Here is a 15,420-nt window from a genome sequence, read left to right as displayed (position 1 = left end):
TCCAGCATCCTCAAAATAAGCTCCAGAGCAGGCATGTCCAAAGCCTTCAGCACATGTAGTTCTCACATAATCGCTCTTTCTCTGTTCTTTGGATCATGTACATTTATGTATCTAAAACCCTCCTCTGTTGGGTCTATGGATCAGGGGAAAATATCTTCTGTCTTTTATAAAATTGTTGTCCCCCTGATGATCCATTAATCTATAGCCTTAGGAACAAAGATNTTAAAATTGCTCTGAAAAAAACCATAACTAAAAGAAAGTTTTAATCAGAATTTGGTATCCTTTGTACTTTTAGTTTATTGTATATGGGTCAGTATATGTTTTTCCATTCTTCATTGTAATGTGTGTATGTGTGTGTGTGTGTGTGTGTGTGTGTATGTGTGTGTGTGTATGTGTGTGTGTGTGCGTGCATTTGTGTGTGTGTATTTCTTTGGTTTTTGGATTTTTTTGTTTTTATTTCATTCTATATTTACCATCAAGAGGAGAATTTGTAACTTGTTTCATTTTCAGTGGGTTCTCTTTTATCCCTACCATTGGAAAGCTTTCAGCTTTTTGGAATACCAAAAAAACAATTTGACTAAAAAGCTATTTCAGCAATTTAAGAACGTCAGTAAGTAATTGGCTTTTTCATTTCATTAACATCACACCACATTCTCAAATGTATTAGTGGTTCTAACAAGTCAAAATAAAGATTACATAAAGAAAAAATGTCAGCATGTCATTGGACAGTATAGTTATTTGTACTTTTTTTTTTTTAAAGTTGTGAATCAAATAGTATCTCTAGTTCTGATGCCCTTTCTTTGGTAACCATATGTCTTTTGAATGTTCCCAGCCATAGTAACTCTCTTTTTGTACTACCAGAGTGTTAAAAAAACACGACTCATACTTGCAAGTTTCCATTAGTAATGTATTCTACTTTTTCTACATGCCAACATCCATTGTTATTGTGGAGCTTTGTATTATGCCCCTCTGAGTTTTTTATCGTACAATTTCTATAATGAATACAAATAAATATATCTTGAGTGCTACGTGAATTTCTCAGTGACAGCTAAAATACTCCAGAAAACTTATTCTATAATAAACCACAGGGGCTTTTCCATATAGTTCCATATAGAACTGGGAAGCATCATGATCAAAATAATCTATTCCCACTATGCAATATGCCTCTGAGAGATATAATATAAAGCCTTTGCACACGAAACTTCTCAGCTCAGGAGCACACTATCAGTTGGCAAGACTAGAAACAGAAACTACACATCTATGTATTATTAATGCTGGTTCTGTTGACTCCTCAAGTTCATTTGAAAGAGAGCTAATTGTAGCACATCTGTTCTATGAAAATCATCTTTAACGACTTATCTAGTAGAAATCAAAGTGAACGAAGAATATTATTCCATTTCAAATGAGACTTTTAATGACATAAGGAAGAAACTTTTAAAATTCAATCACTGAAGTGGAAAGACCATGTTCTAATATCAATGGGCTTTTTAAACATAAAACTTTAAATTAATTCCAGACATGGAAAACTAAGATGTGATGTCAGTGGAACTTTCCCTATGAATTTTAAGGTACCAATGATTTCCTTCATCTTTGATTTTCTAAATATTTCTGTATATTCAGTTTTTTAAAAATCATGTTCTTTATTCTTTGGAAGAAACAAGGTATAAACATCCTATTGATCAATTACATTAAACTAAAGATGAGATTAGAACATAACACAGAAGATAAGGGGGTTACATGCAATCCTGAGAACTAGATAACTATCCCTCCTGCTCTCCCCTCTGCACCCAAAAAAGTGTTATGTAAGAAAGGCATTTCTAATGCCAATAGTGAAAAGTCAGGGTCCTTAAGCTCACCGGCCTACAAGCTTAGTCTAATCATCAAGATTTGGTCAAAGTTAGATAGCGTCTGAAACAACATGTGTATGGTATAAAAGAAGTAAGCCAGTTGTTGAACGCACCACACATACACACACACATATACATAACTTTGTGTGTGTGTATGCAAATAAACTTTAAAGGTGATGTAATGAAACAATTTTGAATAGAAAAACAAAAACTCTTATGCACATATCTTTTTGAGGTATCTCTAAGGTTTTGGTTTTGTGTGCTGTTGTATGATAACAGCTTTTACATGNTTTAATTTTAAGATNTTCTTTGTAGTAAGAGCAAATAGCATTGGATTTACTGTAGTTTAAATCTTTCCCCTAAAAGTCATTTTGAAATGTAATTGCCAGTGTAAAGTACTATGTAGTGCTTTTAAGAGATTGTGAGTCCTGGAAGCTGTTGTCTTGACTGCATTGGTGAAGCTATTGAAGAAATAGAATCATTTTTATGGAATTGGATTCTTTATAAAAATATTTGTCCCTCTAGTGCTCATTCTACTCCTTGCATCATGACTCTTGCTCCCAGTCTNTCTGTCTTCTTCTGACATGAANCTCTGNTATAGGAAGATCCTGACTACATTCAGACAACCTGACAATAGACTTTGTAAGAGACTATGCACTACTGTGTTCATGATTTATATATATATACATATATATATATACATATATATATGTATATATATATACAGCACTATTATAAATTAGATAATAGCTTATAGTAGAATTGTTTCTTACTGCAATTTTTATGTCATGCCTACTGTTGTGTTACTTCTTTTCTTTTCCTTTGCAGTATAGCTGTCATTAATTACCTGCACTGTTAGCAAGAGTAAAATCCTAGACCTTATGAAACTGTGTCTATATGATTTAGTGCCAGATACAGGCTTTATGTGATTGTGATTTTTTTCTGTGCCAACAGTACTTTAGAAAATGTTTTTGTTAAATAAACAATTGATTAAATTATCAGCAATATTATTTATAGTTATATTTGCCCTTATGATAGTTTCTTAACAGAACATTTACTTCCTCCCAGGCAAGTACATTTTAATTAACCAATAAGATAACTATGGTTGTTTCTATAGTTGATAGTTCAAATTCAACTAATATGCTTCGTGAATTTTCAAGTTTATAACTATATTTATTCATAGTCATACTTTGATTTATTATTTGTATTATTGGTCAAACAAAATAATTGTTTACACTATTTAATTTTCACAATTACATAAAATTTCACTTGCCTCTTGCTAATCAACATTGTCCTTACAAATACACCATCAGCCTTGATGTCATAAAATTTTTATATTAATATGTGGATAATCTATATTTATTATTCCATTTTAAAAATGAGGGAAAATATGGTATTGGTGTTCCTTTGTCCTTACATTATACTCTTCTGTTCTCTTACTCCAACACATTATTTCTCTTTCTCTTCTGTATCCTATTTCTTTCAGTTTCACTTCATATACATTTAAGTCTAGATTCTGAATGTGACACAGAAATATGTAATCTGTCTTTCTGAATCTCATGTATTTAACCTGAAGGTTTCCAATTCTATCCATTTTCCTGCAGATAACACAGTAATACAGGTTAATAAACTCCATTGAGTTTATAAGCATCATATATCCCTCTTTCATTCATCTACTGAGGAGCATCTGGACAAGGTCCATTTCTTGACAGTTGCAACTAATGCTATAATAAACTTGGATCTACAAAGGACTCTGTAGAGTGTTTCTTTGATAATTATTAGTATATACTAAGGAATACTATGTCCCTATATTATGTGTTATCATGCTTGAATGTCAATATAGATAGAAATTTCCCTTCTAAACTATTCTAATCTAACCTAATACAATTAAGAATTTAATCTGAAGGACTCTGATAACTAATCTGGCTGAAAACTGGGTCATATTTACAGCCTGGGTGGAAGTACATAACATCATAAACTTCCTATATCATCATAAGAATTTTGTATGGAGAAGAGGTGCACATCACTGTTCCATCATTTAAAATTTAATCAAAGCAATCTTGTCAATCACCTGGATAGGAAAATGCCCTCTGTTTGCCTTCAAAATCTTTTAAGAAATATAGTCTGCCGAAATGACAAACCAGTACATAAGTTTCTTGGACTATTGTACAATCTCTTCTATAAATATTCTGGTCTGCAATGGTCATGTTGGCCAGTGTCCATTCTTTCCACTTGAGAATGCCCCACTTGACAGTGATATCTTTTATATTACCCTGTGTTTTGCTGTTTAAAGTTAGGACCAGGGAACCAAGGGTGGGAAATCTCTATGGCAGGAGTGATTAATGCAGGTGAGGCACTTAATAGTCATGTTTTAGAACTTTCATAGCTGGGGCATTGATAGTGATGTTTTATGAGCTTCTATTATGAATGCCCTAATTTGCATAAGCAGCAGTGGTAGATAAGCATTTTGTTTTTCTCCCATTCTCCACAGGGTTTGCTACTATTTGTTTTCTTTTAATATAAATTCTGGGTGAGGTAAGGTGGTGCCTCTATGAAGTTTTGATTGTGTAACCACAGTGGCTAAGGATGCTGAAAAGTTTTACACACATATTTTATACACACAGAGAGAGAGAGAGAGAGAGAGAGAGAGAGAGAGAGACAGAGACAGAGACAGAGACAGAGACAGAGACAGACAGAGAGGGACAGAGAGAGAAAGAGACAGACAGAGAGAGACTGACCTGTATCATTGAAAACTGAATGCTCCATTTATTTATCTATTTATTGACTGAAAAATTCCTTAATTTTACATTTAATAGTTTGAATTTTACACATTATAAATATTAATACAATGTTAGAAATATAGTTGGCAAAGATTTATTTTATTTTGCACCCTGCCTCTTTACTCTGTTGATTTTTTTATTTGCTGAGGTGGGAAATTTTAATTTCATTCAGTCTTACTGCTGAATCCTTGCTATGGGTTATCAAGTTCTTAAAGAGAGTTTCAGATTCTTACCACCTCATGTATTTCTCTATCTTCTCCTCTACTGACATCAAAGTTTTAGAATTTACATTATAGTCTGAACCCAAATTAAAATGATTTTTGTATAAAGTGACCAAAGACCTCTAGTTGTACTCATTCATGTGAATATACACCTTTTTTTGCCCATTGTTTCGAGGGGTAGTATTTTGTGCTATATGTCTTAGCATTATTGTCAATACTCATTTGCCTAGATCTAAGTCAACAATCCTATTTCATTGATCTAATTGTCTGTCTCTGAGAAGTTCTATAGAAGCAATGCTCTATTCTTTTTTCCATTTGGAAACTTAGAATCTATTATGCTTCAATGCTAATTTAGGACTTTTCTGTTCCCAAAAAGAAGAGTATTATTTTATGATAGTTACATTGAATCTGCACATTCTTATTGATAACACAGCCATTTGAAGATATTTACTCTTCTTACCCATGAACATTAGTCTTCCTTTACTTTTTTTATCCAGAGTGTTAAAGTCCCAGTTGTAGGGTTCTCAGGTCATCATTTAGGTTTATTCCCATTTTTCTGAGTTGCTATGAATGGAATGTTTTTCATAATTTCTTTATCAGTAAGTTCTTTATTTGTTTATAGAGAAAAAACTTAATTTTGGAGTGATAAGGTGTCATGCAACTACACTGACCACAACTTCCAGATCTAAAGGTTTTACAGTGATATTTGTAAGATATATTCTATATGCTGATATTATGTGCAGATGGAGATAATTATACTTTTAAAATAAGTATTTAAAAATATTTATGTATGTGGGTACTTGTATATGGTTGTACAGATTCATTGAGGCCAGAAAATCCCCCGGAGCTGGAGATAAAAAGAGTTCTGCTTTTGAATATTTTATGTTAGAATTTGAATCTTGATTTCTATAGGCTTAAAAAAAAAACATTTTAAAGAAGTCTATTTTAACATAATTAGAATTTATCATTCATGAATTATACTTTCAATACCAATTACAATTGTATGGTTGTTATATGTATGCACATAAATTTGTATTATGTAAGTCTCAAGCAATGTGGTACTGCGATAGGCAGCCTATTTTGGTTGAATGGGGCTTGCTCCAGTGACCCAAGAGAGAAATCTAGAAGGGCCAGAAAGGTGAGCCATGTTCCCAGAATCAGGTGCCTGTCCATAATTCTGTGACTATAAGTAATGCAGACAATGTCCCAAGCTTCTGGCATTCTGGCTAGACTCTACCCTCACAGTTACCTGACTATAACCAGGTAAGCTCTTTTTCCCCACAGTTACCTGGCAACAGCAAGATAGCCCAGCCCACTATAAGAGGTGCTGCTTGCCCACTCCTCACTCTCTCTAGCCCTCACCTTTTTTACTCTGTAGTTCTCTTTCTCTCTTTCCCTTCCCCCTCTCTCCTCGTGGCCATGGATGGTCTCTCTGTCTTTCCACCTTCTCTCCTTTCTCCCTGCTTTTCTATAATAAAGCTCTAAAACCATAGACTGTCTCTGATCATGAAGGCCCTCCATGCTTGAATGATGGGATAGGATTTCTCATAATGAAGGACTCTCACCCAACCTGGTGGGAACCATCCAGTTCCCCCTTCTACCCCTGCCCTCCCCTCCCTTCCTTCCTGGGGCCAAGTGCTGCCCAGGGCTCTATTTTCTCAGCTCCTCTGCAACATTCAGTATGGGATGCTGGAGACTGAGAACCTGGTACCTGGGGCTGTCCCCTGTCCACCACCCACCCTGTAGGGTCATTTCCCATACAATGGTGTGGATGAGGGAAAAATATCTTCCTCCCACATCCCCTCTTACCAACTGTGACTGGGGCTGGAGTCATGAATGCAGGAATGCTGTCCCTAGCCAGCTATAGCCCTAAAGAGAGAAGGCCCCGGATCTTGTCTGGGCAGCATAGTCCAGTTGGCATGGATATTGGGGTTTCTGGTGAGTCAGAAATGAGAGTCTGAGCATGGAAGAGCCAACACTTCCTTTTGCCTGCTGTGTGGTGGTATTGGGGAAATGGAATGATCTCCACCCCCATCTTTGGCTCTCCCCACAAGCAGCAGGTGGAAGAGCTGGCCCTGATGGAGTCATAAGATGAGAAGAGCTGGTTCTGCCCCTCACCTGTTATAGCACTTGGGAAAGCAGTTCCTGCACCTCACCTAGGCAGCATGGCAGAGCTGGCCCTGGATATGGAGATGGAGAGTGAGTCAGCACCAGGGGTGGGAGAGCCAGGTCTTCCTCTTGTCTGCTGTGTGGCACCATTGGCAAGGGAGGAATGCACTCATCCATGTCCCTTGCCACCTACAGCAAGTGAGAGAGTTGACCCAACCCTTCACATGCTTTAACACTTGGGAGAGCAGACACTTCATTTCACCTGGGCAGCACAATACAGCTGGTCCTAGACATGGTAGTTACAGGTGAGCTGGCCCCAATGGCTTGAGTACATGAAAGCCATCCATTCCTCTTGTCTGCTGAGTGGTGGAGTAGAAAAGGTAGGGTTGCTTGTCTCTCCTTCCACCCTTCACCCCTTGCCACCTATGGCAGGTGGGAGAGTTTCCCTGCCATACTCCTACCTGATGAGAGAGGGAGAACTAGATATGTCCCTCACTGGCTGCAACAGTTGGGAGACTGGAAACCTGCACCTTGACTGAGCATCAGGGTAGAGATGGCCCTGGACATAAGAATTGCTAGGGAACCTGCCACAAGGGATTGAGAGCAGGAGAGCAGGGGGATGACCAGCTCATATACATTTCAGATTTTGAATTGGTCCACCCCAACATCTAAACCCTATGAACTGCTGGAGTGAACAAAGGGGCTGGTCCTGCAAATCTAAAATTGCAGGAGCTTCATGACACAGGGCAACAACAGAGTATCTGAGAAGAGTCTCAGAAAGTTCAAGTATAAGTACAATAACAAAAGCCAGAGGCTTAAAGAAAGAATAACGGGCCTTTGCAAAGAACATTTGCCAGCAAAAAAGAGTAGACAAAATGGTATACTGTGGGACACACTGTAACAATTTCACAAGAATTTTTATCTCAGTTGAGGAGTAGTTTCAAGGGTAAAGAATGGGCATAAGGTAAAAGGGGAGATGTGCAGGATTGGAATGCACAATATCAAATTCACAATGAATCAAGGATAAGCTAACCAAAATACATATGACATAAGATATTTTAAGCTAAATATTGCTCAATAAATGCTTTCACCATAAAGCCATAAGGATTTTATTCATAACTCTGATTTCATTATTTCCCAGTACGTAGAATTTATTAGAACAAGTGTTATGATTGTTTTATTTAATCACAATAATATTACAATTGAGGACATGATCTTTTATGATTTATACTTTTACAGATAAATATGGATTAGTTAAATACATTATATCAATAACTATCAGGGCTCCATACTTTTTCTAGAATCGTTATAGATTAATGTGCTGAACTCTTTAATAAAGTGCTTCATTAAAATCTAACTGGAAACTAAGGCAGAAATTTCAAGTAAATATTGAAGTGATGTAGGAATGATGCAATGCTTAAAATCTGCCTTAATAGATTAGGAATTTTTCTCAATGAGAGAGCTCATGCTTAGCATTGAAGACTTCCTCAAATTGATTTTGAGTACTGAAGACAAACAACAGCAACAATATATTCCTTTTGCAATGTGACTAGGTGAACTCTCAGGACAGATAATAGCTTAGATTGTTTGCTGCTTTCCATCCTATAGAAATGATAAGATAATAATGAATACTGGGAATAGAATCTATATAAATTTGTGATTAAGGATAGAGAAACAATGATAAAAGAAAGCAACACAATAGATTTCCCTTAAGATAGGAAGGTTACTAGGAGATGGAGTTCAATATTAGCTAAAGCACAGAAATACAGTCCCTAAAGAGAACAGCATGCCTCTCTGAAATGCCAAGTCTCTAAAGAACAGAAGACAAATTATGGTCTAACACGTACGTGATCACTTCTAGTTTTTTTTTGCTTCTAGTTCTTGTTCTCTGAGAAGAGATTGAGAAAGCTTCCATATCGACATAGTGGAGTATATCATGCTAGTAAGCTACACAAACCTCTTTGTCTCTCATCTGGTGGTAAGTGAGATAAAAAGAATATAGCACTTCAAAGGATTAAATGGTATAATGCTGAATTGGGATAAATTAAACAAGTTCCTGGGAAATATGAAAATTGATTTTGTGTTATGTCTTCTTTGAATCAAATGCTCAAACCCCTCAGAGACTGAGTTAACACAGCAGGAACAAAGGAAGGATGAGGAACATGGTAATTCCTCTATGCTGATGTCCTCATTTTTCTTTATAATCTTTAGCTATGATATATAAAATGACAAACATGAATTGAGTTTTTGGCCCATTTGTCAATTGGAAAATTCTCCACCAAGGTGTTTATTCATATGTCACATGTCTTCTTCATTCTTAGGAATTATCGTATCACAGATAGTGATATGATAATATTTTATTTGTTAAATAAAAACATACACCATTTTTGTTTTGTTTTGTTTTGTTTTGTTTTGTTTTGTTTTTCAATACAGGGTTTCTCAGTGTAGTCCTGGCTGTCCTGGAACTTACTCTGTAGACCAGGCTGGCCTTGAACTCAGAAATCCACCTGCCAAGCCTCCCAAGTGCTGGGATTACAGGCATGTACTACCAGGCTAAAATATGTTTATCATTTGAATGTTTTTGTAAATTTATCTGGTAGCTCTTGATTTTGAAAATTATGAGTTACAGCAACCAATACACTACACTCTGTTTAAAATATAACTGTTTACCTTGCACATATTGAAGATATGACACAGTGTTTTCCTTTAGTGACTTGGTCATTATCCTTGTGGCTGGTTTGACATTGAAGTGAAGCCCTAGGATTTTATGAGTATCCGTTAATTTAATATCTTGCAATTCTAAAAATCAAATGAAATTCCCAGAAGAATGTCCTGGAAAGGATTGCATGAGGTATTAAAAGTTTCAGGAGACACAGTGATACGATGTCACAGTCAATAAATGTTCATACTAAGTGTCATCTCTCAGATATGTATTGATTAATGTGCTTTCCTATAGCAAGCACAGGTTTCTAGTCACTCAGGAAATCTGGATAAATTTAAATTTTGATTAGATTTGAAACAATATTTTGGTCCTGAAGCCATAACAGTTGTAGCTAGATGAGGTTAGCTCTAGGTTGGAACAGGTTCTCCATGTATCAGGCCAGGCCTGAAGCAATGACAAAAGAAGATGGGGGATGGAATTCTCTGCTTGTCCTGTCTTCTTCTATTTGATATCTGAGCACTCATGACAGCAAGTGAAAGTAACAGTAAGAGCTTTTTAGACTGTTGGTGAATTACTTTACCCTACTTAGCCTTTAATGCACTAATATGGGAAAATATTTCTCTTTGTCATGATAGTATGTGTGGCAAATTCTGTGAATTCAGTTGGTAACTGTAATGCCTTTACAGAATCTACTTCTCTAACATGAGAGAAATTATGGTAGTAATTTCATGTGCTCTTACAATTGTCATAATTATTTTTCTATTGTTGATTCACAGATTATCTTAAAGAAGAATGGGTGTGGAGAATGGTTCTTTGGTGACCAAATTCATTCTGCAGGGATTGACAAATGATCCTGATCTCCAGTTACCATTGTTCTTTCTCTTTCTGCTAATATACACAACAACAGCACTGGGGAATTTGTCCTTGATCAATTTAATTGCACTGAATTCTCACCTTCACACCCCCATGTACTTTTTCCTTTTAAACTTGTCCTTCATTGACCTTTGTTATTCATCTGTAATTACACCCAAAATGCTGATGAACTTCTTAGTAAGGAAGAACTTTATCTCCTATGCAGGATGTATGACCCAGCTCTATTTCTTTGTTTTTTTTGCTGTTAGTGAATGTTGTGTTCTGTCATCAATGGCCTATGATCGTTATGTGGCTATATGCAATCCACTCTTGTATAACATTGCTATGTCTCCCAAGGTTTGTTCCTATCTTATGCTTGGTTCATACACAATGGGATTTTCTGGTGCTATGATCCACACTGGATGGATGCTTAGACTGACCTTCTGTGATAGGAGCACTATCAACCACTATTTCTGTGATCTACTCCCTTTGTTGCAGCTCTCCTGTACCAACACCTATGCAAATGAGATTGAGATTATTATTGTAGGTGGGATTGATATCATTGTTCCCAGTATCATCATTTTTACCTCTTATGGCTTCATTCTCTCTAACATCTTTCAAATGAGATCCACTGAGGGCAGATCCAAAGCCTTTAGCACCTGCGGTTCCCACATAATTGCTGTTTCTTTATTCTTTGGTTCAGGTGCATTTATGTATCTTCAACCCTCTTCACCTGAGTCTATGGATCAGGGGAAAAGGTCTTCTGTATTTTATACCATATTGGTTCCTATGATGAACCCCTTAATCTATAGTTTGAGGAACAAAGATGTTAAAATTGCCCTGAAAAAAACATTTAGCACGAGGAGGTTTAGATGAGAAATTAATGTTTATCACTATAGTTATGCTAATTAGAATTTCTGTGGATTTAATCAAATTCTGTGGACTTAATCTTTTAAGTATTTTTTGTATCTATTTTTTAAATCATATGTCATAGGATATTGTTATATATTTGTTCTTCCATATGTTTTTGTTATAATTTTTCCTTAGCTTTACAATATTGGCATAATCGTCTTTCATCATTTTAACTAAGAGTAAAAGCAAGTAGTTAAACATCTTTTCCCTTTAATTAAAAGTCATGATGGATTGTATCTTAAAAATAACCAATGATCTGGGATCCATACTTTTTCTACAATTTTATAGGTATTTCTGAACTCAGTAATAAAATGCTATATGTAAAAATTTAACAAGAAAATAAAACAGAAATTTCAAGTAGCAATGAAATTATGTAGCAATGATGCAATGTGCCTTTGGATGTCTGGGAATATTGCTCAGTGGGAAAGCTCCTTCTTAGCATGCATGACTTCTGGGAAAATCATTTTGAGCATTAAAGACTAGAAAGTAAGCATAAACTAGTTTCGCAAAGTGACTTGGGGAACTCTCAGGACAGATAATAGCTTAGATATTTTGCTGCATTCCAACTAAAGAAATAAGTTAATAAGGAATACTGGGAATAGTATCTATAGGAAATTATCATTGAGGATGGAGAAACAATGAGAAAAGAAAGCAACACAATAGATTTCCCTTAAGATAGGAAGATTATTAAGAGATGGAGTTCAATATTGCCTCAAGCACAGAAGCACAGTCCCTAAATACAACATCATGCCTTTCTTAAATGCCAAGTCCCTAAGAAACAAAAGACACATCACGGTCTAGCATGCAAACACCATCACCTCAAGTCTCTTTTGTATCTTGTTCTCTGAGAAGAGATTGAGAAGGCTTTTACCTTGCCATAGCCAAGTATATCATGCTTGTGAGTTACAAAACACTTTGCGAGTGTCATTGGTGGTGAGATAAAAAGAAGACAGCATTTCAAAGGATTAAAGGCTATGGTCATAAGTTATAATAAATTAAGCAATATTCAAGGATATATGAAAAATTAGTTTTGTGCTGACTCTTCTTAGAATCAAATGTTCAAAACCTTCAGAGACTGAAGTAACCCTATAACATAACAGGTTCAAAGAATGAAGTAAAAACATTTCTCTTAGAGTGAGAGAGGTTGAAATTTCTTTATGCCAGTTTTCTCAATTTTCTTTAACATCATTACACTGATGTAGCTCCAATATTTGGAAAGGTTAAATTGTTAGGGGAAGAAATGTCTTTTTTGATCACTAAGTGAACCAGGTGTTTTAAACATGCAGGGCCCTCTACTCAATGGAGGAGACATAATACCTGTTTTCTCTTCACACGGCCTGGGTTGGATATTATTAGTGTTATAGTGTCCTGTTTTGCTCTCTTTAAAGGCATTCACCACCTACCTTTTGCTACAGAGGCAGTCCTCACCAAAATCTGCCAGAATTTTTTTCTCAGACTGTTCTTCCCTGTCTTGCATTTAAGAGAACCAATCCTTGTGGACCATGCATATATGCATGGGGCATATAGCCTTCTGAACTCTCTTCTATCTTAGCAAGAGACCACACTAGATTCTAGGCTCTTTAACCTATAGGACTTACCCTCATGCTCAGGTGTCCTTTGTGAAGTAGTTTGTAAGTAGTCATGCCTTCAGTATTATTGTACATCTGGATTCAGAATGCTTGTATGCTCTAAATCTGGAATGGGGTGATTGTTGTCTTGAAACTTTTCCCCAAATCGCTTTATGTATTAAATATGCCAATAGTGTACTGATCTTGTATCAGACTTCCCACGTTTGATGAAGTATATATAAATTGATATTTTATTCCCAACTCTTTGAAGATTACTCCCTCTGTTAACACCTACAAAGGTCACCTTCAGCAAATAAATTTTATACAACACAATTTGAGCCACGTCTTACTTGTGAATTTATTCTGAATGGAGATTACTCACATGTGCCTTTCCTGTATGTAGGCTGCTTTTTCAGGTTTAAATGTACATAAAAGTAGAAGTCTGATAACAAAACTTAGTGTTCTTTTGATTGAAAATTGAAGCATACATCATTTTTAATTATTTCAATGTATTGAACATTAGTTTCCATAATTAAATTCATTTCCCATTTTAATCATTTTGTTATTTATCCTTCAGAGTTTCATTTCCAATATCATGGACCTCGGCTATTAATAAGCTACTTGCTCTTCATGAAATTAACTATTTATATTGCACATATTAGAAAGATAATACAGTGTTTCCATTTACTGTCTTGGGCATCACGCTTGTGAAAAGGCTACACATTGAACTTCAAATATCTCTCAAGTGTCCTTCCTTCTCAAGTTATGCAATTGTAAGAATCAAATGAAATTAACAGAAGTATATCCTGAAAAAAGACAGCATGGAGTATTGAGAATATTAGGAAACACAAGTGAGACAGACTCATAGTCAGTTAGTTCTATCTTGTGGCCTCCTCTCAATGTTTTTTAGATTAATAGGTTGTCATATAGCAAGCACATGTTTCCAATCACTCAGAGAATCTGGCTAAATCTAAATTTCATGTAGATTTTAAGCAATGATGTTGGTCCTAATGCAACCACAGTAGTATACTAATATAACCACAGAGGTAAACTTCAAGTTGTCACAGGTTTTTCAACTGTCAGGCCAGAGCCAAAGCAATGACAAATGTTCAGATGAGGGATAGAATTATCTGCTTGTCCTGCTTCTTCCTATTTGATATTTGAGTGGTTATGTTAGCAAGTGACAGCAATGGCTGTTGCATTTAAGATTGTTGATGAATGACTTCACTCTATTAACCTTAAATGCACTACTATGGGGAAATATCACTCTATATTATGATAGCCTGAAGGGTAATTTCTGCTCACTCAAATATTGTAATAGGTAGTCCCATCATTCACTTCACTGGTGTAAGAGAAGATATCATAGCAATTTCTAGTGGTCTTATGATGTCACAATTATTTTCTATATTCACAGATTATCATTAAAAAGAATGGGTCTGGAAAATGGTTCTTTGGTGACTGAATTCACTCTACTGGGGTTAACAAATGATTCTGATCTGCAGTTAACCCTGTTCTTACTCTTTCTGCTAATTTACACAACAACAGCACTGGGGAATTTGGCTTTGATCACTTTAATTGCACTGAATTCACACCTTCACACTCCCATGTACTTTTTCCTTTTAAACTTGTCCTGCATTGATCTTTCTTATTCATCTGTAATTACACCCAAAATGCTGATGAACTTCTTAGTAAGGAAGAACATTATCTCCTACATGGGATGTATGACCCAGCTCTATTTCTTTTGTTCTTTTGCCATTTGTGGATATTGTGTTCTGACATCAATGCCTATATTCATTATGTGGCCATATGCAATCCACTCGTGTATAACATTACTATGTCTCCCAAGGTGTGTTCCTATCTTATGCTTGGTTCATACACAATGGGATTTTCTGGAGCCATGATCTACACTGGATGCATTCTGAGACTGACCTTCTGTGACAGGAACATCATCAACCACTATTTCTGTGATCTTTTCCCTTTGCTGCAGCTTTCCTGTACCAGCACTTATGCCAATGAAATAGAGATTCTAATCATAGGTGGTAAAGATACCATTGTGCCCAGTGTTATCATCTTTACCTCTTATGGTTTCATTCTCTCAAATATCCTTCAAATGAGATCTAGTGCAGGAATGTCCAAAGCCTTTAGCACTTGTAGCTCCCATATACTTGCTGTTTCAGAGAAACACACTCACACACATACAAACACACACACTATAGGGCTTTAGAAATTATGTGTGAGGCAGTGTACCTTGAAATGTAGAAAGGTAGCTTGGTCCAAGGTTGAGCTAAGGCTAGAAGCCCCAGAGACTCTGAGAAGATGGTATAATTTTCACCTGCTCCTGGGCCCCAGGTCTATGTCACTAGCCACAGCCTCACATGTATTCGTGCATTAATTATGTAAGGGAAATACCCCAAGCCCCTCCACATGTAGATGAGGAAAAAGATGTGACCTATGGTGGGGTAGGCTCAA

General features: G+C 36.0%; 1 protein-coding gene and 1 pseudogene across 1 annotated transcript; both read left to right on the top strand.

Annotated features, from left to right (window-relative positions):
• The first annotated feature begins 8,743 nt into the window (after positions 1 to 8,743).
• On the top strand, positions 8,744 to 11,347 carry LOC110314976 (olfactory receptor 145-like). Its single transcript, XM_029534677.1, has 2 exons — positions 8,744 to 8,763; positions 10,411 to 11,347. The coding sequence occupies exon 2, from the start codon at positions 10,412 to 10,414 to the stop codon at positions 11,345 to 11,347; it is 936 nt and encodes a 311-aa protein (XP_029390537.1). The 5' UTR covers positions 8,744 to 8,763; position 10,411.
• Positions 11,348 to 14,381: 3,034 nt separating this feature from the next.
• On the top strand, positions 14,382 to 15,175 carry LOC110314974 (annotated as a pseudogene).
• The last annotated feature ends 245 nt before the right edge of the window (positions 15,176 to 15,420 follow it).

Source organism: Mus pahari, unplaced genomic scaffold (genome assembly GCF_900095145.1).
Source record: "Mus pahari unplaced genomic scaffold, PAHARI_EIJ_v1.1 scaffold_12339_1, whole genome shotgun sequence".
NCBI lineage: Eukaryota > Metazoa > Chordata > Mammalia > Rodentia > Muridae > Mus > Mus pahari.
Note: the sequence above shows the minus strand (reverse complement) of the source record. Positions and strands in the feature narration are given on the sequence as shown.